Here is a 25,478-nt window from a genome sequence, read left to right on the forward strand (position 1 = left end):
GTGATTAATGAAGTAGAACGAGAGGAGAGATAATAATTAGAGAATATCTCATTATAGATAAGTCACCGAAAGATTTGTAGGAAATCATGGCTTGAAGTTATACGAAAAAGATTACCTAGTTGAATTTTCTGGAAGTATTTTTTGATCTTAATTTCCAAAAAAAAACAACCCTAACGGAAAATACAATACAAATACTATTATCGTTTTTTATTTAATTTTCTACAAAAAAGACCACCCTTTGCAAAATAAGTGAAGCACCCAAAAAAAAAAAGATTCAAAATTTAAAAAAGAAAATAAAAGATTTTATGAATAATTGGGGATATGCCCGGGAGGGACAGGAGAAGCAGAAAATCGCAATGGTTGTTACGCCCTTTCCACATGTTGGTCTAGAAATATCTTAACAAAGTGTTACATGCCAATAAAGGATCATGGTTTTAAACTATACAAAAATATGACTGGTAAGTTTTCTGGAAATATTTTCTTGTTCTTAATTTCCATCTCAATGAACCACCCTAATTAAAAATAAATGAGCCACCCTAATGAAATATTATATAAATTCAACATTGAAAATGGCTTACAGGTATATAAGTGATGTTTTAATACTATTATCTTATTTTTTAAATTTTTCTACAAAAAGGACCACCCTAATGCAAAATAAGTGAACCACCCTAACGATATATGATATATAATATGCTAGCAGTTGCCAACGATGATATAAGACATGTTCCAGTACTATTGCTTTGAATATTTCAGCAACTAAATTCAAATCCTCCATTTCAAATGCATTTCACTTCCCCAATTCAAAAATTTTCTAAGTCCAAAAAGTCAATTTTTTTCCAAAAAAAAATTTTTAAGATAACACCACATCTCGACGTTTCATGCACTTTTAAGGCATTTGGCATCAAAAAAAAAAATTTCGATTTCGAAATTTTCATGTACCCCTACCTTGGGATATTTTTCGTGTTTCAAAACAGCCAAACTTTGACCGCTTTGGGGCACCCCTTAGCGAAGTCCGATTGAGCTGAAATTTTGCATGGGGACTTTTTTTGAGGAGACGAAACTTTTGAGCACTACCCGTTTTTGAAATTCGATGGTCAAATTTTTCCCATACATTCCATTGGCACCCTAGTGCATAATCTGCCATAGCTGCCCAAGTAACCACTAAGCCGTAAAAATTGGCACCAAGTTGGTTCTATATCCACATGAAGAGCAATGTTAACAGAGCTCATTAGAACTACATCCTATAATAGATCTGCTTAAAAGCCAATTTTGGCGAAATATTCGGCTGATATACGGCCAGCTTCAATCTGCGTACCGAGTCTCTGGTGAAAGAGTTGTCAAAAATGGGTCAAGAAAAAAGAAAAAAAAGTTATTTACTTTCTTTATTTTTTTCTCCGAATGTTTTCCATCGAAGTCTACTTTTCTTCGATTTTTACGGCCTGATCCAGATTCGATCTGATGTCCTCGGGGTTGTTAGTCTTAAGTGGATGTCGTCACGTTTCTCATCTGCTCCATCGATGCACCAAGAGATCGGTTTGCTCAGCACCGTATTTAAGGAAAAGAAGGCAACAAGTTGGGACAGCATTGATGTTTCGATCCGAATGTTCCGGATGATCCGATGTTCGGATCTGAAATCGGGCACAATGTGGCCGCATTGGAAATGTATAAAATGGTTTTATGGAGGGTATGGAGGGTGGAGAGATCTGCAGGAGATGCAGCTATAGGGAAGTTTGGGAGGTTGACGAGGTTCCGTAACAAGAGGAATAAAAATGGGGCCCATCGATTAGTTTTGGTGTTCGTCTGTAGGAAAAACGATTGAAACTCCACAGGTAAACATCCGACGAGACATCCGATGCATTTATATCATAATCGAGGAAGCAGCTATACATTTTCTGTTTCCATTTAATGCTTGAAGTGTCCGACGACAAGCTTCCACCGCCCTATCGATCGTACGAAATTTCCGAGGAGATTTTATTGTTTTGCTTCGGTTCAGTTTTGTTTTGCTTGAAATCAGCTTTGATTGATGTAAACGTCATGCACGCCAAGCCTTTTAACAGCACTGTCAGGCTTCTTATTCGGCTGATAGACACTGGGTTTACAAGCACTATAGCATAGCGTCATATACTAATATACGGCTCATTTCAGTGCTTACTATTTATAATGCCTGAGAGCATTTGAAAATTTCCTACTGAGCCTATTGACACGAAAAAGCTGCTGTATGACCTTTAGACCGCTTACGCTAGTGCTTAGTGGTTACTTGGGTGTTCTCGATCGATTGTATCATACGCCGATTTGAAATCGATGAACAAGTGATGTGTGGGCACATTGTATTCGCGGCATTTCTGTAACACCTGGCGGATGGCGAACATCTGGTCCGCTGTAGCGTGTTCACCCATAAATCCTGCCTGATATTGCCCCACGAACTCTCTTACAATCGGTGATAGACGGCGGCATAAAATTTGAGAGAGTATCTTGTAGGCAGCGCTCAGTAGTGTGATCGCGCGATAGTTCCCGCAATCCAACTACATTAGCCATTAAAGTTGAATTATAGTGGCAAGTGGCGCCACTATTGCTCACTTACGATCATACTGGTATAATCGTAATTCAACTATAGTGGCGTCACTTTCCACTTTAATTGTTTATATAGAGTAATGCTGTCGATATATGTGCGTTACCTATGCAATACGTACAGCTTCAACAGCGTGGTTACTTGGGAAATCTCTCAACTAATATAAATCGGATTGAAACTCTTCAAAAAAAAAAAAAAAAAAAAAATGAGTTCCAAAAATACTTTTTGGAATATTTCGAATATTTTTTTCGAAAAAGCTCAAAGCTAGAAATCGAAATACAAAGATTAGGGGAATCAAAGTATTTTGGACACAGCGTTTCGCCAATATATTTTGGACACTTCCATTTGTTTTGCCGTAGGTGTCCAAAAAATATTGGCGCGTTGCTGTGTCCAAAATATGTTGGTTCCCCTATTTCTTTTAAATGAGGGAAAATAATTGTTGTTTTGTTGGAAAATCTAAGAGTATGGAGATTTCACTTTTTTGCGCTCCGTCCCTAAAGGGTATAGTAAACATGCTAACTGTAGTGTCTACCTGGTTAGGTACATAGGATATCTATTTACATGGAATACTGTTCATGGCAGTACCTAAATGTCTACACGGAACCACCAAACTACCCAAAATTGAGTTCTTTTGACGCAATCCCATAGTTCCGCCCAATAAGCCAAATTTGAGTAAATCGATTAAACTCACACTAGGTAAATTGCCTTAAATATACTTAAGAGTAGCTAAATTCAACCCAAGAACCCCCCTCATTCAACCCAAATTTGAGTATACCTACATTTACTCAAAGTTGACTTATTGGGCTCAAGGACCCCCATTGGGTAGACGCATCTCTGTTTGTTTTTGACAACATCGGTGGGGGAAAGAGGGAAAACAACTTAATTTTGGGTAACTAGTTTTTTCGATATACTCAGCTTTGAGTAAAATCGACCCAAAAATTAGGTAGTTTGATTTCTCCGTGTAGGTATGGTTCATTATGTCTACCTAAGGTAGTACATATAGATACTGGTGGTCATTGGACCAGACAGCGCAGACTGCACAAGCCTTGGACTTGTTAACATCTTTAATGAAACTCAACATTGTTACCCTTAAGTCATCTTCAATATTCTTCTTTTGAAGGATATAAAACTAACAAAGCAAATAATACTAATATTGTTGATACTTCTTGTAAAAGTTAAAAAATAGGGCTCCGTGAACTAGATGATTAAAATTTGAAGTTGCGCAAAGTGGTCCAAAAATATTATGCTACAAGAAAAAAAAAATCTCACAAATAAAATATTTAATTTTTAAACACAATAATACTGTATCGATAAGAAAAGATATTTCTCGATTGGTGAGATTATTTTTTATTGGAATATTTGATCAAGACCACCATTACGAGCCTTCTTCTTCTTCTTTATGACTCTACGTCCCCACTGGGACTTGGCCTGTCGCTTCAACTTAGTGTTCTTTGAGCACTTCCACAGTTATTAATTGAAGGGCTTTCTTTGCCTGCCATTGCATGAATTTGTATATTGTGAGGCAAGTATAATGATACACTATGCCCAGGGAGTCGAGAAAATTTTCCCGACCGGAACGGGAATCGAACCCGCCGTCTCCGGATTGGTGATCCATAGCCTTACCCAAGTAACCACTAAGCACTAGCGTAAGCGGTCTAAAGGTCATACAGCAGCTTTTTCGTGTCAATAGGCTCAGTAGGAAATTTTCAAATGCTCTCAGGCATTATAAATAGTAAGCACTGAAATGAGCCGTATATTAGTATATGACGCTATGCTATAGTGCTTGTAAACCCAGTGTCTATCAGCCGAATAAGAAGCCTGACAGTGCTGTTAAAAGGCTTGGCGTGCATGACGTTTACATCAATCAAAGCTGATTTCAAGCAAAACAAAACTGAACCGAAGCAAAACAATAAAATCTCCTCGGAAATTTCGTACGATCGATAGGGCGGTGGAAGCTTGTCGTCGGACACTTCAAGCATTAAATGGAAACAGAAAATGTATAGCTGCTTCCTCGATTATGATATAAATGCATCGGATGTCTCGTCGGATGTTTACCTGTGGAGTTTCAATCGTTTTTCCTACAGACGAACACCAAAACTAATCGATGGGCCCCATTTTTATTCCTCTTGTTACGGAACCTCGTCAACCTCCCAAACTTCCCTATAGCTGCATCTCCTGCAGATCTCTCCACCCTCCATACCCTCCATAAAACCATTTTATACATTTCCAATGCGGCCACATTGTGCCCGATTTCAGATCCGAACATCGGATCATCCGGAACATTCGGATCGAAACATCAATGCTGTCCCAACTTGTTGCCTTCTTTTCCTTAAATACGGTGCTGAGCAAACCGATCTCTTGGTGCATCGATGGAGCAGATGAGAAACGTGACGACATCCACTTAAGACTAACAACCCCGAGGACATCAGATCGAATCTGGATCAGGCCGTAAAAATCGAAGAAAAGTAGACTTCGATGGAAAACATTCGGAGAAAAAAATAAAGAAAGTAAATAACTTTTTTTTCTTTTTTCTTGACCCATTTTTGACAACTCTTTCACCAGAGACTCGGTACGCAGATTGAAGCTGGCCGTATATCAGCCGAATATTTCGCCAAAATTGGCTTTTAAGCAGATCTATTATAGGATGTAGTTCTAATGAGCTCTGTTAACATTGCTCTTCATGTGGATATAGAACCAACTTGGTGCCAATTTTTACGGCTTAGTGGTTACTTGGGTATATTCAAGCATTTAAAAATACTAATTTATGCAGATCATGCATTATGCATATGAAAATTTTCATGGAAATCAAAAGTGAAGAAGACACTAGTATATATCTAAACGAAATACGTTTGTTTTACACATGGTGTAATAAAAGCTTGCTTCAGTTAAATGTCAAAAAATGTTATCCATCCATCCATCGCCTTTAGTAGAAAAAGGAATCAGCAAATAACTAGTGTGACTAGGGGATCAAATCGTTGAACGGTGTGAAAGAGTTAGAGACTTAGGTGTGATCTTAGATATCAAACTGAGTTTTGTCGATCATTACAATAGAATAATTCATAAAGCATAGAGGGCCCATATAGCCGAGGCGGTAAACGCACGGGTATTCAGCATGACCATGCTGAGGGTGACGGGTTCGATTCCCGGTCGGTCCATGATCTTTTCGTAAAGAAAATTTCCTTGACTTCCTTGGGCTTAGAGTATCTTCGTGCCTGCCACACGATATACACATGCAAAATGGTCATTGGCAGAGGAAGCTCTCAGTTAATAACTGTGGAAGTGCTAATAGAACACTAAGCTGAGAAGCAGGCTTTGCCGCAATGAGGACGTTACGTCAAGAAGAGAGAGAGAGAGAGAGAGAGAGAGAGAGAGAGAGAGAGAGAGAGAGAGAGAGAGAGAGAGAGAGAGAGAGAAAGAGAGAGAGAGAGAGAATTCATAAAGCCACCAACATGCTGGGGTTCATAAAACGATTTAGTACCAATTTTCACGATCCATACACTATTAAAATATTGTACATTTCTTATGTAAGACCGATTCTTGAATATTTTAGTATTGTTTGGTCCCCATTTATGAAAACTCATGAAGAACGCATAGAATCTGTGCAGAAGAAATTCTTGCTATTTGCGCTACGTAAACTGAGATGGACAACTTTTCCACTTCCATCTTATGAATCACGTTGTATGCTTATAAACATACAAACATTGAAGAAACGACGTGATAACATTTGTAAATGACATTGTTTCGCAACGTGTAGATTGCAGTTATTTGCTATTCTGTTTAAATTTGACTTGACCATGTCGCGCGTGAAGTTAAAACAATATTTAAACTCTGTACGATACAATAGAATATAGTAATAATTATGTATATATGTAGTCACCAAACGGTTGACGAAATAAATAAATAAATTTAACATGCTAGAGCACTTTTAGATATTTCTCCAAGGAATCCTTCAGGAATTCACCCAGGGAAGACTCTTTCGGAATTCTCCCAGGTTTTCCTCCCGGAATTTCATTATGAAATGAACCAGGAATGCCTCTAGGAATTCCTTCTTAGATTCCTGCAGACATTTCTTTTTGAATATTCAAGAATTTTTCCAAGGATACTTCCAGAATACGTCAATTGACATTTCTATAGGATTATGATCTGTGATGAGTACATGTAGTACAGGAGATACTCAAAATAACTAGAACAGGTAAAATTTTCACTTTTCAGAAAATGTTCAACTATCTGTAACTTTTCGATAAAGGCATCAAATATTCTCAAATTTTTAATGTAAGTTCATCAACTAGTTGTGTATCAGTGGTCCAAATTCAGAGAAGATCGGACTATTCTACACGAAGTTAGAAAGATTCTAGAAGAAGGTATAATTATCCGATAGCCAACTTTGAGCTGTTATATCTTCAGATTCAACAAACCGAATGCAATGAAATTTTGATCATTTATGACTTATATAATATGTTATTAAAATTTTTTGACTAAACTTAAAATTCTTTACACGGAAGAAAATTATAACAATTCGATTATTTTCCTTATATAACACCAATTTATCCAAATCTTCATCGTCGTTCCAAAATTCGAGATAGTAATTATAGTTCATTTAAATCCTTCTAATTGACTTGAATATATTTATGTTTCGAAGGAAAGCAACCAAATGGCCGGCATTAAATTGAAAAAATTAAGGTATGCATATGAAAAATAGATAAATTTACTAAAAAACATAGAATTAATGGAATCGCTATAACTTTACAAGATGAAAAATAATTTTTAAATTGTTTTTTTTTCTTACTGAAAAAATACACTTCTTCAAATATTTTTGGAAATTTTGCTAAAATTTAAGGAGATTGTCCCCAAAACTCGTCAATATCTTCAAGTTTCATCAATCTGACGCAAAACCTGCTTTGAGATGATCGAATGGTATTATATTCAGCTTTTAATTTATGGAAAAAGATTTAAAATTGGTTGAACAAAACGCAAGATGTTTGAATTTTATTAAATTCCATATTTTAAAAAGTTGTAAAACTCGATATTGAGCTAATACTCAAAAACTGCTCTACTTAAAATTTTGGGAAGCACGGTTTCGAAATCAGCGCTAAATTGTGCTTAAAAAATTTTGGTCGTTGGCAGAAGTTCACGACTTTCGTTTTATTTTGTAAACTAGTGTAATTATACCCTTTTCCAGAATATTTCTAACTTCGTGTAGAATAGCACGATCTTCTTCAAATTTGGACCAGTGATACGCAACTAGTTAGTGAACTTTTAGTAAAAATTTGAATATTTGATGTCCTTATCGAAAAGTTACAGCTAGCTGAACATTTTTTGAAAAGTGAAAACTTTACCTGTCCCAGTTATTTTGAGAATCCCCTGTATATGAATATATATAGCGTGGTTCAAAAAATCGTTTTTGCTCCACACCGCTTATTCGATTCCTAACCAGATTATATGCCTTCTCACAAAATTTGAGCTCATTTGGTTGAAAATTGAGACTGCACAAGCCCGTCAAAGTTTGTATGGGAATTACTATGGGAAAATGATGTTTTTCATTCAATCAACCGTAGCATTTCCACAGGTGCCCTATTGGGTTAGTCAACCCTTGGTAATACTAGGCTACTCTATATGCTACAACTTTGCCGAAGACCGCATTCAAATCGGACGCCCCATTAATTAGTTATCGATTTTTATCCAGAATCGAAATCTCAGCAGTCTCAATTTTCAACCAAATGAACTCTAATTTTGTGAGAAGGCATATAAGCTGGTTAGAAATCGAATAAGCGGTGTGGAGCAAAAACGATTTTTTGAACCACGCTAATATATACTGTCCTTAAAACCCGAATTCGAAACAATTTTTTCGATTTTTTTTGGCATGATATATTCAAAACCTGATTCCTTAGATGGTCGATTGAAATTTTTTATAAAAATATGTTTTGCCTGTGCGTACGAGTACTTCAAAACTTTGAGAAAACTGAAAAAATCGCCTTTTTTATTTCAGGATAAGACATGCCCACAGATTTTTAAGTTTTAAAGAATGTTTTAACGAGAATAAAAATAATTCAATCTACACTTTATAAAGCTGGAGCATTTCTTACCACGCCCATCCTAAAAGCATATGTGACCCACTAATCTCGAGCTGCCACGAGTATCCAGGCCCCGTCCCGTACTAACTATGTTGTGTAAGAATTATATTTGTACATAAAATACAAAAAAAAGAGTTTAGGCTCCGCGTTAAACGCGATTGAGCCCCAAATAAATGAACTAGTTAAAAAAAGTTGGAGTATTTATTTTACTTATAGTGAAATTTAATTGTAGTTTTCTGCATGCTGTGATATTAATTCAGATGCTTGTTTTCTACTAGTTGAAAATTGGATTTTCAAAAATATCGATTTTAATGTGAACTCATTTTTCAGGTTCAAAATTATATGTTTTCAATTCAAACTAAGGGTTGTATAATAGATACGCATGTAGAAATTCACGGATATTTTTTTTAAATTTTTGTTCAGCTTAATTTCATGCGCAGAAAACAATTTCAATGGCATCGCTTAGAAATATAGCATTTTGTGCAGAAGCCTTGAAAGGTCTTTTAAGGAATGTTCTACCGCATTCAAACGAAGTGTAAAATGCAAATGATAATGATTGGCATTTGGTGGTAATATATTAGGGCAGGATATGTGTAAAAATAAAGATTGTTTATGCATCCATTCTCAAATGGCAGAGCTGCAAAGTTGTGCCCATACTTTCTGGGACACCCTATAGTAGGTATAAATTTGATAAGGATGCTCGTCCCCCAGACCGAAAAGCTGGCTACGTCCTTGGATTCCTCTGCTGATATAAGCCGGATAGGGGTCCGATCCGTTTTATGCCGACAGACCGGAGGTCCATACGTGATTACTGGCCACTCGGTGAATAACTATGGAAGCCGCCCTGATATATGCTCGGGAGGTTGGCGGTTGGCGGAATCAAAGGTAGGGCCCCAGCCGTTGGGTTTATACGATTTACACTAGGCCTCGCTTCGCGGACAATTCGGGTTTTGATTTCCCGGATGATTCTCCTTGGCGTGTATTCCGCCTCGAAGGCCTCGGCGCGATACAAACGAGGTTGTCATCTTCGCGGCTGAACTTCGACTTCGCTTCGATATACTCTGGATCATAACGAAAATTTATGGAATCATAAGCCTTATTCATGAAATTCTTACTTATCGTTTATGATTTTGGTTCCATCGGCAAAAAGTGCTAATAGGGAAGTGGAACCATCTCGGCAGGGGTCCTATTTTAGGCACTTTTCTGCTATAACTCCAATTCTGAACCAATTGACACAATTTTTGGAACGCGGCGAGATACGTATAGTATCTAGCCGTGTACTAAATTTCAAGTCAATTGGTTTGGAATTGACTGAGTTATAGCGAAGAGTGCCCAAAATACCGGCCGCTGCTCCAGTGAAACATGACGAAATGTATGAAATCATAAGCTTTATTAATAATTTTTGTACTCCTCATTTGAGGGGCCTAGATGCAAAGAGGTGTAAGTATGTAACTATTTTGTCGATTTTGAGCTGAGCTCGAAAAACCCACTTTCGATCGGAGGCGCGCAGGGCCGAGTCTCATACCTTCTACCCCCGTTGATTTGGCTCGTTACCCACTTCATGCAACTACATTAGTGGTCTAATAACACTTAGCGCGCTCGGCTTAGTTCTATCATGCCGCTCAAAGTGTTGCCACAAATAATGCTTCAACTGTTAATGCAATCAGAGACTACTCAAACTAAGACGTGGACGATCCTATACATATATGAAGAGTTATCCAAGACGTTCTGGAGAATTTTCAAAGTGCATTCCAAAGTGCATGTTGAACTTGATAGGTTCTAGTCCGCACTATCAAAGATAGTTCTATTTAACATTATTTTCAGGTTAGTTTGGCTAGAAAGCCTAAGATGCCATTAAAAGGAAGAAAATGACAAGAAAATATAACATTATATGGTTTATGTAATGTAAAACAATGCAACATAACAAAAGAGAATCATTCTAAAACCATTTGATTGAATGTATAGCAAGTAGCGAAATCACAATTAAAAACAATATATTTACGGTACATTTTATTGTTTTAAACCATACATGTACCATACAATGTACGGTATATTAAAACCCACGTATCAGTATTTAGAACAATTTATTTACAATAAATTGTATGGTTTTGCAAAAAAAAAATATATATGGAGAAAAAAATTGTATTGTTACGATTCTCAACAACCTCAATATATTGTAAAAAAATCCTATTTACAATTCACTGTAGGGCGTCTACATTACATCTTATTGTTTTTTTATTTTTATTTTTACAGTGCTGTTCATTCACAGAGAACAGACGTCTGTCTTCGCTTTCTGCCTTGTGTAAAACTTTGTAACGGTCATATCAGAGTATGTGGTTATGCTCCCGTTGCGCAGCGCTAGCGTCCCATCACTTACATTGTTGTGTTGTCAAATTTATTTCCAGTGCTCGCCGTTTTTGGCCGTTTGGCGCTCGTGTCGCATTGTGGGCTAGTGTATTTTAACGATGAACACTGCCATCGTGGGGTCAAATCGACTTTATATGTGGGGCAGTCTCCGTTGGTGGCGTTGAGGTACACTTAAATCCTTTACACACGATTTCGACGTATTTTTGTTCGAGCTTAAATGTCTGTTCTCTGTGGACGAGGGTTGATTACGTATTGTGAGGTGGGAGATGTAGGCCGCAAAACCGATCGTCTATTAAGGAGAGCAGAATCCATCCTGACTTCAGCGCGACATATACGCTCTTTAAATTTTCCTGAACAAACGGGACTGTCCACCAAACAAAGATCATCAGCTACAGCAGAGCCGGAAAGATAACCATCGAACTTGAACGAGGAATGAGCTGAACAAGTAGAATTCTTCAACGGACGAGCAGCTTTCTCTTCCGTTAGGCCAACAGGGTCGAGTGATGAGCTGGTCCTCTGGAATGGACTCAGATTTAGGCGCGGTGCAGCATCGTGTCTAGCTTCGGCAGACCATATATGGTTGATTAATTTACCTGACAGAGCAGGAGTATCGACTGCTTTTGAGATTCCTTCACAGTAAACCGGAGTACCTTCGCACAGTGATTGCTACTTCGAAAAGTCGACAAAACTTCTGCGTTGTTCAAGTTGCCTCAGGTAGACCGGACAGCCCCGGCTCCAGGCCGCATGATTCGTATCGAGTTTCAACTTCCGTTCGTTGTTCATTTTCTTGCAGTTTGCGCACTCTTTCGACTTTGACTGACACTCGTTCACTAGGTGATTTTCGCTACGCACCGGGCACTTCGGAGCAGCTGCCTTACAATCCTTACTTTTATGGTTAAACGCGCAACAATTGTAGCATCGCGTCACCTGTATTCCGTCAACAACCCGGCACCGATCGCATCCACAATTCAAATTTTCTTCTAGCATGACCCGCTTGTACGTTTCGGCATCAAGCTCTATTATTGCCCTAGCGTTGGTAAAACGCAATTTTTCATTTGAGTACGTCTTGCGAAGTTTAAAGAGCTTCAAATTCGCGAAAGCTTCTAGCGGTTCTGCTTAACGTAAAAGTTAGACTGCACTGTTATTTTATACACGATAACTCAACACGTCACATCCACAGAGTTTGGGTTTTTAGGCGGGCAATTAACACGCATAAAACAAGAGTTTGATCACAGACAAACAGACGCAGCACCTTGAACAATTTTCATGGAAATCCATCGCCCAGTTCACACTATCATCACCTGGTGGAAAAGTTGCACAAATCACTGTGTTGTGCAATATCGTCAACAGAAGGCGCTAGTGTGAAACGTCATTATATTCGATTCGTAACCAGATTCTAAGCCTGTTCCCGAAAACTGAGTAAATTTGGTTGAAAATTGAGAGTGAACAAGCCCTTCAAAGTTTGTATGGGAATTACTATGAGAAAAGGACGTTTTACATTCAATTGATCGTAGTATTTCATCAAGTGCCCTAGAGTGTTAATTTACCCTTGGTACTTCTTGTCACTCTATGAGCTACAACTTTTCCGAAGACCACATTCAAATCGGACGCCTCATTGATTAGTTATCGATTTTTTTCCAGCTGCAGAAACTTTAACAATGATCGTTCAGCTTCCCAGCAGGTAACATTGCTGCACATGGCGGTTTTGGCAATACGTTCGCCTCTTGTGATGAACCGAACCTTTCTGTCTTCAATCTCCCGAAGCTACTCAGCCCTCGGGCTCGCTTCTCTAACTATATATACAGGGGGTGGCCAAAATGATTGAGATAGGCAACTTTTTTTCTCTCACAAAAAAGTTCAACATGCTTTAACTTTTCATAGAGTGCATCAAAATTTCTCAAATTTTGTCTGTTTGTCACCCTATTAGATGTGCATCATTGGTACAAATTTGAGCTCGATTGGTTAATCTTTCACGAAGCGAGAACCGTTCTCGTAAAACACTATTTTTTTAGATCGGAATCGATTTTAGGTACCAAAATGAAGTTCTAAAAATCTGAAAAAAAATCATAGTGGATCAAAAAAGGTGCTCTTTCATATAAAAACAAAAAATCAATACATTTTTCAACATTTGAAAACCCAATTTAGTGCAATTAGGAACGATTATCAACAATATATTAATGCTTGAAAATTACTCAAAACATTGGTACTGTTTAAACGTTGAAAAAAGTTATGATGATTCGACATTTTCGCCCATGTAGAGGAATATCGCACAAAAATACTAAATGTGTTCTTCCTTTAATCTAAATGGGCTCTAATATATCTTATATAGATATATTAAGAACAGAATTAGAAAATCTTTGGATATCAAATATAAAATTTAATGACATAGATGTGAAAAAAAATACATTTTTTCGAGAAAGATCCAAAAACTGTCAAAGTACCTATGTTTTAAAAAATTGTCAAGCAATAATAAATTGTTGATAAACGTTCAAAATTTCATTCAATTCGGTTCACTGGCCTCCAAGATATGACAGCTCAAAAAATAGTTGTCTAAAAATAGTGTTTTACGAGAACAGTTCTAGCTTCGCGAAAATCAGTCAACAGTCAAAATTTGAGATTTTTTGATGCATTCTATGAAAAGTTACAGAATGTTGAATTTTTTTGTGAGAAAAAAAAGTTGCCTATCCCAAACATTTTGACCATCCCCTGTATATATTGTACACAACATTCGCCCGATCACTTGGATCAGAACATTGGTGTCGATTTATCATGAAAAAATCGACTGCGTCGCGGTTTCCTTATAATTCTCAGGAAATTACTGCTGGAAATACACCTGAAATTTCTCTGTGGTTTTCACCGACGGAAACCAAAATAAGCTGCTCCAAGGATTTTGTCAAAAACATTTCTATTGATTTTTCTAGAAGATACTTTATACCACAAATTTTCTCTGAGTTTCTCTTTTCTCCTTCTAAAAATTATCCAACGGTAATCCTCCTGGCCAATTATATTGAATAACCAAATGAAATTTCCGTTTGGAATTCACCGAGATTTTTTTGCCAAAAATTCTTTCAAATATATCATTTACAATGAAATTCAACATGTTACTAATATGATCTAGGATTGCAGTGATTCAAAATTTTAGATTTAGATGATAGAATCTTAAACGTAGTCGTGGATTACTGTTAGCGTAACGGGCGTAAGGGGCGGAGACAGTTTTTGCAGTTGTAATGCAAACCTTACCTTGAAAGGCACGCTAAGCGTGCACTACGACAGCATGGTGATCATCAGCTAGTCCACGAAAAAGGATAATACTAAATTTATAAGACTTGAAGTTTTATCCATGCTTGAAGGTAGCACAAGAACTGCGACAACAAAGTTTCTATGATTTCATACATTTGTCCTACTCACGCAATTGGACGTAGTCAGGCAGTGGTTAGTAACAATCAGAATGTAATTTGAAACTATTTTCTTTTTTTAAGTACCATTATGACACTTATTTATTTTTATAAGATCATTACATGTAAAATGTAATTTTTATGAAGGTCCTAGATAAACTACTCCATTAATGTAGATTTTTACTTTTAGCGGATCTTCATACGAAGGACACTGGCAAAACGGAAAAAGACATGGCCTGGGTGTTGAAACCAGAGGCAGATGGATATATAGAGGTGAATGGACACAAGGCTTCAAAGGTAGATATGGCGTGAGGCAAAGTGTATCGTCAACAGCCAGATATGAAGGCACGTGGGCCAACGGTTTGCAGGATGGATATGGTTCCGAAACATATGCAGATGGAGGTTAGTTCAGTAGAATTCATTCGTGAATATAATTGCAGCATATATTGTTCTATTTTAGGAAGTTACCAAGGCCAATGGTTACGCGGTATGCGACATGGCTACGGTGTACGGACATCGGCTCCATTTGGAATGGCTGCGCGTTTTCGAACGAAATCAATACGAGCATCTATGACATCGCTACGAAGTAATGAAGGTGGGAATAACCAAGCACCTACTCCTGATCCTGTCGAAAAGCGCAGTCATAGAATAGATGACGCCCGAGGTGGATTCGTGTTAAAGGCAAAATCAGATGAACCACCTGCAAGGCGGAATAGTTTAGTAGAGAAAACGAAGAAGGGGTTATTATCGGTAAGTACATGGCAGTCAAAACCAACAGTAATCGTCCTAAAAACCTTATAGGGTATTAGAATGCTTCGTTGGCATAGTCATAGTCCCATTTTTAATGGCCTTTATTGGTATCTTAATAAATTTTTACATTCATCAATTTAAACTAGGTGTTCTGTGTATTGTTACATACTATTATCCTAATTTGGTAAAGTTAATTTAACCTACTATCAATATTTATTAATTGTATATGACATTTCACTTGCTGAAGCAGTTAAATTTTTTGCAGGCTTTATTTTTCACCTGCGTGTCAGAAACTCCATTTTTTCAACTTATCCTAATTCTAGCTTAACTTAAACTAATAACACAAAGAACTCTGGTAAAAAATATAATTTGGACATGTATTTATGTAATTTAGACAAGCACGGTGATGTATGTCCTGTTTCGAAGAGCTTATAAATGTAAATACAGCTTCCGCTCGATAACTGGGCTTTGTCGACAGTCCAGTAAGCGAGCGCCGCTCGATAACTGGACTGAGCTTCCGGAGCCGGAGGCTATTGTTATGTTTTGTTTTGTTTACCGATTTGTAAAATGTGAGGTTATATTTAGCTTATTTTTGACAGATAATTGATTTTTAACTCGACTTTGCCCCAGTTATCGAGCGCCTAGTTAAAAAGCAGTCCAGTTAAAGAGCAGTCAGTTATCGAGCGGATGCTGTACATCTGAATATCGATTATTGGATCAATCATACACTATTCACTATTCTGTTGACGCTATTCGTTGAAAATACGCTTAACAAGTAAGAACTTACTTCAAAATTTTCGAGAATGTAAACTGTGTCACTGAACCCCTCAAATGCACAGGTATGCAAGAGGACATACACTTCACAGTCACATACAATATGCACCTCAAAATCGTTGAATTCATAATTGTAAGGAATTTGAAAGCCTTATTACCATGAGAAATGTTCAATAAAGAAGCATTAGGCGGCCAATCTCTTAAAATTCATCTAGAACGCTTAAAATATGTGTTGTCCAATATATATAACAGCACAGACAAACAGACGTAACACTCTTCAAAACGGCTTGGCACATGCATTCAACGATTGATTCGAATTTCATTTGATTTGCGCGATCGTTCCACCAGAGGCGCTAGTGTTCGATCGCTTTGACGTTTGCAAGTGTACACGTTGCTGAATGATGCAAACGAAAATTATAGGCGATTTGTGTAGTAGTGTGCGTGTTAGACAAACGCAAATCGAAATTCATCATGGCCGACAGTGTCTCGCGTGGTTATACCAACAGTTGGCAGTGTGATAATGAAAATGACACCAGCCAAAAATTTTAGATGAATTTCCTCTAAGAGTTACGTCTGTTTGTCTGTGATAACAGGTTTTTCACTGTTCATATATTTTGGTCATCTGATGAACTACATGGGGAGGCCATGCGATTGCATACTTGGAGGCGTATTCTGTGGGTCTGGCGATATTTCCTCGATTTTAACAAAAACTGCATTAGTTTTTTTTATCCATTACATTTATTTCAAGGCTCACTTGCCGGTTCCAGCTTTACAGAGCCAATATTCGTTACACTTATTATAAATAGTTATAAATTCGTTACACTTGTGTTATAAATAGGTAAAGTTACTCAATTTCGATTTTTATTTTTCGTCAAAACATTTTTTTCTTACGACGGACTTTCGACTGCAGCAGCATTGGGGCCCGTGTTGGCGGACCCCTGTTCCGAACAGACTTTTTTAGTCACGTTGTCCTTTTGTTTGGTTGATCGCCGGCGCTTGTGAATCACAACGTTGAAATCGCTAGATGATGTGCTCGAAGCATTGTCTTGGACGTCGGTACAGTCATCATTGTTCTGCGTTGTTTGTTCTTCAGACGTACACGGAGAAACGAAAGTACCCAAAAGTGAGTTCATTCCACCTAACTTCGAGGTTGCGTGCGGGAAGCCAATTTTGAGTTGATGGAGTTGATGTTGAGGTAGGTAGTTTGCATTTAGGCGTATACGACCAAAGTACCTAGCGTCGAAGTTCTTTTTACTCAACCGTCAGTTAAAATTACTCAACTTTCGGTACTATGTCATTTACTTAATTTTGGCTTCCCGCATCGAACTCTCCTTACAGTGCATACAGTGTCTTTAGTGTTGTTGATTGGGGGGAAATCAGTTTCATTGAACAACCCCTCGGATGCATCCGAGATGCCATCCGGATGGCGGCAAAGTTGATTTATTGCTCATGGAGGAGCTCGAGCACTTCTTCTTTGGGTGGGCCGGCTGGCCGCATTGATGGCATAATTTAGGCTGGGTAAGGTACGAGCCCATTGTTCTCTCGTTTTCGATGGTGATATGATATATGACGAAATATCGCGAAGTAATCGCATTCTCAACACACGCACGCCGTTCGGAAGCCCGGAGAAGTAGTGTTTCCACGTATCGTTCCGTATGGAAATCACGGAATTGTCCATCGATAGTGGAAGATCGTGTTTTCGCACGGTCACAGCATCGCAGTCCGGGGATGCAGCACTCTTTACCCGTGCAAAGCATTGTTCGTTTGCAATTGTTGTCCAATTGATAATGCGATGCAATGTTGAAGCTTTTCATTTCGATAAGCACACAGTTGCGGGCGTCATGCAGCATGCAATTTTGATTTAAATGTGTGGCACAGCGCGCAAAAAAGTGCTTACCTTGACAGTTGCAAATTTATGATCTGAAATGCGATGTTTAAATCGAAATTGCAAGAAAACGATAAGAGATAGAAGTTTCATGTCAAAGAACAAATTGTAGAGTGGAACAGGGGCCACAACTCTGCCAAAGAAAGAATTTTAAATTAATACGCATTTTTCAAAGATAATTGACAAAAATAAATTAAAACACACTACTTTTGAGCTATTTGCTCTAGAAAACTTAGTTATTGAACTAAACCAATCAATTCAAAGATGCCATTTGATAGAAAATTCAATAATTTTTCAAATAAGGGTGAAAAAACTGCGATAAGTTTTACCATTTTAAAGTTATAGCCAGTTAAGGCAATAATAATCAAAAACATGAAAAGTTCAATAACTACGTAACGGTTAAGATTTGACCATATACGTAGAACAATTTTTGTCACCATTTATGGTCCTCTATCACCCTTTAAAATTTTTGCTCTCACGAACCTAACACCCTGTATACGGTGTTCAAAATGCGATTGGAAGATTTTCTCAACTTAAAATACTTTCGTAAATTTTTTTGTCACCAGGAACGCAAATTATAGTCATATTATAAGCGTATTAGTAAATTAGCAAGATATTTAGTTGGTTTTTGAGAAATTTAAGGGACATTTTTGGTAGTGATTCCTGTCAAATTTTTATTCATAAAATCAGCCCGTAAAATATACAAGGGAGGCAACTTCAAAATCATTTTAAAAATTTTATTCTGAATCCTCTTAAGTTTATTTTTTTCTGATATTGCAACAGAACGACCATATTGAGACAGCATACAACATGGCCGGTCTGAAAATTTGTTCATAAGGAAAGTGTACCTATTATGGCTGATCACGTTCAGAAAAGATGGTTGCACTCATTCAAACTTCACATTTTGATCAAATTATGGTAGAAATAAATCATTTTCCTTAAAATATCGGCTTCTTGCACCCATTTTCGCCATAGTGTACCAATTATGACTAATCCCATAAGGAATGCATACAAATAGTGCGAAAAGGAACCGAAGTTATAAAATGTATCCACAACTGGTACAGGGTTCCTATCATTGGCACACGTTGTAATAAATACTAAAAGTAGTTTTGGCTCCGTTTCTATATTTTTCCTGTAAAGTATGGAAACCAAGCTATCTTTTAACATATTGATGACATTCGTTGGTCTTCTCGTTATTTTTGTACAAATAGTTTTCCTTAGGTAGTGCCATATTTACAGCAGAGTGATGGAGCTTAGGAGCAGAATAGTAGACCACATTGAGAACAACAAAGAGAACTACATTGAATCGCTGAAGGACACAGTTGACACGCTTAGCCACCTAGGCAAGGGGAGTACAGATGCAAGGGTCAGAAATCTATTGCAGCGGCGGCCCAAATACTGCAGCGAAGAATCGACGTGTACTACGAGAATAGGCCAACCATATTGTATTTCAATAGAGAAGCAACATCTAGAGGAGTGATAAGACTAGCATATAGGTTGGAAAGAAGCAGCTCTCGGGTCGCAAAACGTAGCCACTACGATAGCGTGATCCAAATACTGAGAAATGAACAGCCAGCGGATGGACAAGAAGAAATGAACACCCCAATTGAAAAAACTAGGCTACTCGCAGGGAAACATTGGATCGCATGCATCTCAAATCAGCAATAGCTCAGAACCACAGGCCAACCCGGAAACTAACGGAGAACAGGAGGAAAATTTATTCAAGATCCTTACTTGGAATGTGCGAGGTTGCTCCGAAGAAAGCAAACGACAACAAATGATGTGCAGTTTTACCAGAACGGGTACAAGATAGTAGCGCTACAGGAGACAAGGATAGCGCAGTGCACGATTAATTCAGAGCACTACTACACTCATTGCACAATTATGGGTCACTCAAGGAACAACCATTTCATAATATGAATCGTTTTTCATACAAAAATAACACTTTCATTATTTTTATTTGATATTCTCATCATTGAAACCCCTCTTTATTGTTTTAAATAAAAATCTGCTTGTAAAATTCACTTTAGGCAGTGAAAATAACTAAAATGTTGGTGAATAATGAAAACCACAATAATGGGTCAAAATTGGCTGTGTAACAATTATGGGTCAATTTGTTGCCTATTATGGGTCACTTAAGAAAAATCGGCTCAAAAATAATGTTTTGTCTATTTATTCAATGAATGATCACTTATTCTCGATAGATCAACTATAGTAGAAACTAAAACTGGTCTCAAACCTCTTAACGAAGCGTGTTTTCACGATTTGGAATCAATTTTTCAAAATTGGGTCAAAATCTCCAACACAACCACCGATAAACGCCTAAAAGTATGCAATGCCCATGTACACAGAACTGTCAATATTATGCTGCACAAAAAGTGACCCATAATTGTGTGATTTTCGGTATTCCTTGTCACAATAATGAGTCATTTGAATTTTGCCTGAAATAAGCTTTAATTAGCTGCAGTCACATGAATTTCTACATTTAGAACGTTAATTATACCTTTATTCTGGTGACGATACCATTTCGCACATGAAAATCACTGAAGCTCGCTTTTACTGAGCTTACGAAAGCAGCGCACGCACTGTCCGATATTCACAATCGAAGCGTTACTTTGACAGCTAGTTTTGCGCCGAACAAAAAAATATTGAAAATATGTATGTTTTGATGTATAAGCCCGTGTGCGATACGTATAGTGACACAAAACAAATCAACTTATGTGCGAAAAATAATAATAGCTAACAAAAGCTTGCAATTAATTAGTATTTATCTATTAAAGTGGAAAGTGACTAATAATTGTGTGTGACCCATAATTGTGCAATGAGTGTACTGGTATAATGTGAACAGCGACGTGACTCCAGAACAAGGCACCGGCCTGAAGCAATTCATGCATGGCCTAAAACTGAAGGACTATCTCACGTTCAGCAGATCAAAATCTGTCACAACAACGTGGAGTAATAGAAAGTCAATCTCACAGTTGGACCATGCGATTATGTCAAAAATGGCCTTTTTGAGAATCCCAGACATCAGGGCCAGGGTACGAAAAACGGATCACGCCGAAAAACAAACGCTTTGTCCTAAGCGGTGCATGTCGGTAACAAAGGCGCTCCGCAACAAACGCATGTCAAGCGATGAGAGCAATAAAACAAATATCGCTTGCCGTGCGTGTGCCGATGTTTCGGCTTTTCTGTTGAAATTTTCGACCCTCATCATCGAATTCATGAGCATTTGGACGAATTAAGACTCTTGGCCATCTACAGAGTCGTGTTTCAGTTGTAAAACAATGCGAAAATCACGATGTGAATTCCTACCGTTTTTGTTGTGCACAAACTCGGGAGCGATTTTGTCATTATCTGCTAACGAAAAAACAAAGCGTTGTTGCCGTGCCTTCTTTGTTGCCTATTTTTCGCTTGCGGTGCCACATTCTGCGTACACTGATCAGGGCGCTTTACTTGCCACACCTGAGGAGCGACAATAAAATGATAGCATGCGTACTGAAGAAGGAAACAAGAAAACGAGCAAGAAGTCCACATCAACACACAACAGCAAAGTAAGTTATGATATCGACCTTCTGAAAAATCACGAAGAAAGGGAGGAATTCCAGGAGAAAATAGATCAGAACCTTCTGATAAATGCAAGCAACAACAGCGACAGTATGGACGAAAAATGGCACAGGATTCAATCATAAATCATAAAATCCGCTAATGCAGTTCTTAAGCAAGTGGAATCACCTCCTACACCCAGAAGAAACGAAGCGGGCAAGAAATCGACACTGATTCTTCATTAGGGCCTAACTGAGCCTAAGAGAGAGTCGACGAAGAGAAATCGATCAAGTCAGTTAGGCCCTTAAGAAAAATCATTGTTGAAATACTCCTTAGCGAATCAGAGACACATTGCAGACAAACAAAACCCAGTCTTAAGAAAGGAAGCAAGAGCAGCGAGGATAGAAAAAAGGAAAGCTTATGAAACACACTTTGCAGAAAAGGTTGAAACATTTCTGAAAGATATCGACAAGGAAAATGAACTAGCGAAGATGACAAGAACGTTTAGATTTGCCAAGCACTACAGACGGAACAAAGCAAACAAGTCCAGGACTTACATACCAATTCAACATTGGGAACAAAAACTGAAGGTAATTAGGGAAAAAAGGGCATACCTTAATACCTTGATAAATGTTGAAAAGAAAGAATGAATAACACACTACTGGGCGACTTTTTGCGCGGAGGAAAAATATTTACAAATTCTATTTCGTCTTCACATTAAAGGACACTTCAAGGAACCAGGACGAAGACGATGAACGTGACGCGGGACAGGAACCGACAAGAGAGGAAGTTCAAAACATAATATGGTCAACCAGGAACAACGGAGCACCAGGGCTGGACAATGTACACAACAAGTTTTTAAAATATGGTACCGAAAATTTGACTAACGACATTACGGAAATGATGAAAGAAGCCTTCCGTACAAATACGATACCTAAATCGTGGCTGGAAACGGTGCAAGTATCGATCCCGAAAGTGAAACATCCAAAAGGCGTAGAAGATTGTGTATAACGCTATGCCCAAGTCCATACAAAATAAATGCCAAAATTCTATTGAATCGGCTAAGAGATCAGGTCGATCCGCTACCCGGCTATCAAATGACGTTCCAGAACAAAAGAAGCGCATCTGATCAGATCTTTGTTTTATGGCGGATCCTTGATGAAAAATGGAGAAAAGGGTGCAAGACCATACTGGTATCGATTGATCTGAAACAAGCATTCGACAGAATAGACATACGATTGAGCCCCAAATAAATGAACTGGTTAAAAAAACAAGAATAGACATAAATAAAACGGCTACCATTTTGGCAGAGCTAGGGGTCTTAAAGGCCCTGATCAACCGGATCATCACAGCGTGTTTTTTTCACGAAAGGACATCGATCCAAAGGTTTGAATAGAGGACAGCAAGCATGCAGAAAAACAGGGGATGCCCAATCAGCCCACTGCTATTTATACTTATGCTACATAATGTGCTGTGTACACTGCAAGAATTCATTCCCGAACTAAGATTAGCACAAAGGGCACGAAATAAAGCTACCGTGCATCTTGGCATACGCGGACGCTCTTTTGCTAATATGCAAAAACGAAGAAGACGTGGAAAGACTGCTAAACATACTGGAGCCGCTATTAGCATCGATCGGACTCGAAATCAACGTACGGAAAACAAAAGTGCTATTCCGAGATCCTGAACTAACTAAAAACACAGCTCCGGAAAAAATCATCAAATTCGGAAAGTACGAACTGCCGGTAACGACCATATTGAAATATTTATTTGGGAGCGCAAATTATAAGCAGTCTTACAAGGGGAGCCATAACGGCCGTTAGAATCAGAAAAGCACAAAAAGCGTTTTACCATTTGTGCTCGTTCTTAAAAAAAACACAAATTGCCTGGTAACACCGGTGGTAACGCATTCAATGGAAGTATCGACACTCGTGAAACGTAATAGAGATTCTCTAAGGGCTATGGAGCAAGAAATGCTTATCATGCTCAAAGGATTTGACAAAGACGCGGAAACAGAAACAAATGATCAGGACATACATCAGGAGGCAGCAGTAAATCAAACTACACTTCGCGATGCAGGCGAGAGTCCGGAGTACACACCGCGCCCTGAATCTGAAACGGAAAAGCATTTAATTGACATGAGGGATGCAACAACACAGGAAACCTCAAATACCGATGAACGCAAAACTGACTTAATGGACACACCATAAACAATAAGATCAGAATCGCCCGACTGAATTACTACGGCCATATTATCAGAAGCGACGTTAATGGTATACTAAAAACGGCACTAGAATACAGAATTGATAAGTAAAAGAAGGTGGGCCGGCCAGCGTATACATGGAGAACATATATCAGACAAGATATCGAAAGGAGCGAGATATTCATACCTGAATGGCGAGAAATTGCCAAAGACAGAGAAAAAATTAAAGCTGCTACGAAGAAACTATTTTTGGATCGATGGTAGAGTCGGAATACGAGATTAGCAGTGGTTCGGATAGAGATAGTGATGAAGACTCCCTCTTGATCTCAACGTTTGCTGGATTCAGCGAAGAAGATTCGATGGACATCGGATTTGATGAATAATGAAACTGCATACCATAAGCTACAATTTAAGTTATAATAAGGTAAGCGATAAAATTAAATGTAGGATAAAATAACTAAACACATTCCTTACATTAATATTTCCCATTAACAGACAAGAGACAGATGATTAGTCATAGTAAACCACAAAAACACTAATAGGAAATAAGGCGAAACAGAATCGGAAAGGTAATTATACTAATGAACTGCATTTTATTGTTAAAAACCATTAGAACTATTGAAAGGAAAAACGTGGACGTGGATTGCCGATTGCCGCAACTTACCAAGAAGCCTGTTGTTGTTACACGTGTTGACCGCTCGGTTGCTGCGCTGCGATGCGAAAGAGGACGGTCGTCGGCAGCGTGTTTGCTCGTGCCAGACTAGTACGAGCCTTCGTGACGCCGATGACCGCTTGCGGTCGCGCGTCGCGACGTCGCAGAGTCGCGATAATGGAGCGCGAATAAGGCAGTCGCGGTGTTCAATGACGCGCGAATGCTGACGACTTGCATCTCTGCGCATGGGAGCTCAACTGGTATGCCACAGGAACTAAGACCACGGATACACGTACATCCAATATTAATCCTTCCTTATCAAGGTGGCTCATATTATACTTCGATTAAAGAAGAAAAAACATTGAACCGTAGCATGATGCGTTAGGAGTCTCCAATCTCCAGATCGCCAATCCGGAGACGGCGGATTCGATTCCCGCCCGTTCTGGTCGGGAAAATTTTCTCGACTGGGCATTGTGTATCATTATTGTACACTGAAGTTTTTTTACGCGTTTTTTTACGCAGTACCGCGTAAAAAACCGCGTTATTTAAAAAAAAACGTCGTAAAAAACCGCGTTATTTCAAAACCCGTCGTAATTTGGATATGACCATTAACTCAAAATTTAGCCATGAATACTACAGTCGAGTCTCTTACTAAACGAATTCCTATTAAACGGACTCCTATTAAACGAACTCCTACTAGACAGGGGTGAGCGTTATAGGAGACTAAGAGCTTATGGGATTTCGGCATTTTGGGGGTGTGGCCTATTATCTCGGGTGTGTTAAGAGTTAACGCAATACTCTCTTCGGCAAAGTTTTAGGGCTTGATAAGATCTACCATTTAGAACTTTGGTTCATATGATTAGTTGGCAATTTGGCCGCTAGAGGGACCATCAACAGTTAGATGCTAAATTGCACTACAGGAACCATATCAGGTTGTCAAGCAAACGTTACGATATGCGACAGCTCAAGACCCTGATAATTTGGAAGGATAGTGTCTTCGGGAAAGTTGTTGGGTACGCCAATAACTTACTGACGATGAGTTGCGAAGTTCGAAATTCCTCCACTGGGCGGCGCTAGTGAGCAAGTAAAATTTCAAAACCTCATATCTCAGAATCCCGATAACTTAGGAAGATGGTGTCTTCGGCAAAGTTGATCAGTATGACATGAACTTACATATAAACACCTGTTTCGCAATTCTGCCACTAGGCGGCGCTAGTGAACATGCAAGTTTTAGAAATCTCATAGCTCAGAATCCTGATAACTTAGAAA

General features: G+C 38.4%; 1 protein-coding gene across 9 annotated transcripts in view; it reads left to right on the forward strand.

Annotated features, from left to right (window-relative positions):
* Window positions 1-25,478, forward strand: part of LOC109421801 (junctophilin-1) — a 134,191-nt gene that overhangs the window by 44,748 nt on the left and 63,965 nt on the right. For all 9 annotated transcript variants that reach the window (XM_019696456.3, XM_019696424.3, XM_019696449.3 and 6 more), the window contains exons 3-4: window positions 14,593-14,804; window positions 14,863-15,152. In XM_019696456.3, coding sequence (XP_019552001.2) covers window positions 14,593-14,804; window positions 14,863-15,152 — 502 coding nt within the window. The remainder of the gene's footprint in view (window positions 1-14,592; window positions 14,805-14,862; window positions 15,153-25,478) is intronic.

Source organism: Aedes albopictus, chromosome 2 (genome assembly GCF_035046485.1).
Source record: "Aedes albopictus strain Foshan chromosome 2, AalbF5, whole genome shotgun sequence".
NCBI classification, from domain to species: domain Eukaryota; kingdom Metazoa; phylum Arthropoda; class Insecta; order Diptera; family Culicidae; genus Aedes; species Aedes albopictus.